The sequence below is a fragment of the Polistes canadensis genome, unplaced genomic scaffold, assembly GCF_001313835.1.
Source record: "Polistes canadensis isolate GaletaPanama2010 unplaced genomic scaffold, ASM131383v1 scaffold_19, whole genome shotgun sequence".
Taxonomy (NCBI): domain Eukaryota; kingdom Metazoa; phylum Arthropoda; class Insecta; order Hymenoptera; family Vespidae; genus Polistes; species Polistes canadensis.
Genome location: NW_014569566.1, coordinates 1,103,522 through 1,106,314, shown reverse-complemented (window position 1 = coordinate 1,106,314; position 2,793 = coordinate 1,103,522). Strand labels below are relative to the sequence as shown.

The 2,793-nt window shown below is 27.1% G+C and overlaps 1 protein-coding gene across 1 annotated transcript in view; it reads right to left on the bottom strand.

Annotated features, from left to right (window-relative positions):
- LOC106793789 overlaps nucleotides 1-2,793 on the bottom strand; it is a 16,387-nt gene that overhangs the window by 1,723 nt on the left and 11,871 nt on the right. The window contains exons 3-9 of the mRNA XM_014760994.1: nucleotides 2,261-2,452; nucleotides 1,951-2,169; nucleotides 1,475-1,844; nucleotides 1,207-1,387; nucleotides 902-1,065; nucleotides 584-787; nucleotides 307-474 (exon numbers count right to left, since the gene is read on the bottom strand). Of these exons, the coding sequence (XP_014616480.1) occupies nucleotides 307-474; nucleotides 584-787; nucleotides 902-1,065; nucleotides 1,207-1,387; nucleotides 1,475-1,844; nucleotides 1,951-2,169; nucleotides 2,261-2,452 (1,498 nt within the window). The remainder of the gene's footprint in view (nucleotides 1-306; nucleotides 475-583; nucleotides 788-901; nucleotides 1,066-1,206; nucleotides 1,388-1,474; nucleotides 1,845-1,950; nucleotides 2,170-2,260; nucleotides 2,453-2,793) is intronic.

The window sequence follows — 2,793 nt, the reverse complement described above, 5'->3', positions numbered from 1 at the left end:
ATGATAAAATTGAAGAGTGTCCACCATCTTCTTTTTACTTAAATATGTACAATAGGTTATCTTCGAAAGATTCAAATTTCTTTTTGAAGCACAACTTCGAAGTAATATTATTTCTATATAATTGAATAAACAAAAGAATCTTTTTATTCTTGTTGTTTTTTTTGGGGGGGGGGGGGTAATACAAATTTGTTTTAATAATTAAAATAAATCTTTTTCTTGTTAAATTTCGTAAAAATGAATTTACCCCTCAAAGAGTTAAGAGATAGAAATATATATATATATTATATAATACATATATTATCTTACCAACACCATAATACAGTCCACCTAGTAACCCTTGTATCGAAGTATCCGTTGTGGTAGTAGATAATTTTGCTGCGTAAGTAACAGCTGCCGTAAAACTGAGAGACGATGTTACAGATTCGAGTGCTTCAAAAATCAAGGTAAACCATGGATTGTATATCAATGAGTAACCTATAATATAATCGATAATAAATATTATTAATATAAATATATCTTTTTTTTTTCGAATATGTGCAACTAATTTTTTATTTACGAAAAAATAAAAACAAAAAGTATTTACCGCAAAGCCTAACAGCATAAAAGACAAAACCAATGAAAAGAACATTAGCATGACCGATCTTCGATATGATCGGTCCGGAAAGAACGAGCAAAGGAATTCCTGCAATGCCACCAACTGTTATGGTAATTCCCATGAGTGATCTTGAACCTCCTAAATCCTGTATCAACCAAAAAAGGAATGACTCGATGTATCCCCAAGCGGTTCCTGAAATATAGAAACTTTTATTTACTTTGTTATATTCGTCCTAGATGTTAATAATAATAATAATCAATATTATATTTTATCTTTTTATTTTATATATTACAATATTGTTCTTACCAAGAATAAAACATGCTATGAACAATGCAACAACTTCGACGTTTTTTAATACTGTAAGAACGTCGCTTACAACGTTGGTGGCTGGTGATTTGAATTCCAAATTAATTGCTAACATTAATAAACCCGATATGAGTTTCAAACCGGCGTATAAATAAAATGCGGGTCTATGGAAGAAGAAGAAGAAGAAGAGAAAAAAAGAGAACATAATTTGTGCAAATGAAAATAATATAAATAAATATATATATATATTTTTTTTTTAAATCAATATAATATATATATATTGTTTCTTTTTAAAAAGAATTTACCTAAAATCCGTGTATCCTTTATCTCTGCTAGCATAATCTATCAAAAGACCAGATAACGGTGATGATATCATACCACCGATACTTCCATAAATTCTTTGAAGACCATAATCTGCTTCTTGTTCTCTCAATATAGCAATAACTGCTCCTTCAAACATAGCAAATGTTGTTCCACCGATTATTCCTAAAATAATGAAATATTTTCAATTATTCAAAATCTGTGCAATACATTATATTAAAATATTAATAAAAATTATTCTAATACACTTACCGATAAATACTCTAATTACTAGATATAACCAAAACGTCAATGTTATGTTATACTCTACTTGCATATTCTTGTTAAAACATACTTCCTTTCTAGGCATACTAACGATACATTTCTTAACGCAATTTTCGATATTTAATATTTGATATGGTTCTGGACTTTGCGCATAATCGAGCAACGGTACCTTTACTATTATCTTTTGATCATTTTCCTTCGTATTTTTACATATTACTTTTTCAAAAGTTTCACCATCCCAGGATACTTCGTCTGCTACAAATTTTAATCTTTCTTCTGCAATATCATCATCCGTCAATTCTAATTTATTTAATTTGGATAAATACGATTGTCGATTTTTCGTTCGATTTGTTTTTTCCTAGAATAAAATATTATTACAATGAAAAATCAATATATATATGTACATAATATATTTATATTTTTAAATGCAATTAAATATAATAGATTTGTTTCTTTTTTTTGACCTTGGACGGATCAATAAATTGACCAAAAGTACAAAGAGTTTTATTTTCTCTAATCGAATCAAAATCCTCGAGAAAGGTTGACGGTGTACAAGAAAATTCATAAAGGGGATTTGTTGGAAAGAAATAATCGTTCTTTGACAAACGTCTGACCGAAGTTTTGAAGAATTCGTTGTTCTTCAATTTACGATTTATTCTCATGTCTTGTATTTGGCCGATATCCTGTTAAAACAAAGAAAAAAAAACACAAGAAATTGTTAATAAAATATAAAAAATTAAGATTATTAAAATAATGAATACAAAATATAAATACCTGTGGGATATTGTTTAAAGAGGCAGTGTATTTGAAAGAATCGTTAATACCTATTTTAAAATCATAACTCATGATCGTGTACAATCTCGAAGTTAAAAGGGCTTGAGAAATGGTTTCATTTTGTTCGTCTATGTGACAGGCATACCTAGAAAACATCTTTATTCTATTCAGATAACAATTATTTTTATCATTTATACAACAGAAAAGAAAAAAAGCTATTGAACGAATTAAAATGAAACGCGCAAAAGAGAACAAATTAAAAAAAAAAAAAAATCCCGAAACAAGATAAAATAATATGTAATAATAAATTATAACAATTATTTTTTCTTTTCTGTCGAATCACTACTGATCATCGTAATAACAATTATAATTTTCTTTTTGAATTATATGTCCACGGTATACTCGTGATAATTAATAGTTATCATACACATCTGACAATAATTAAAAAATATTTTTCTAGAATTAAATTTATAATAACACGATGCAATGATATAAATTTTTATACACATATCTATATATTATTATTGTTATTA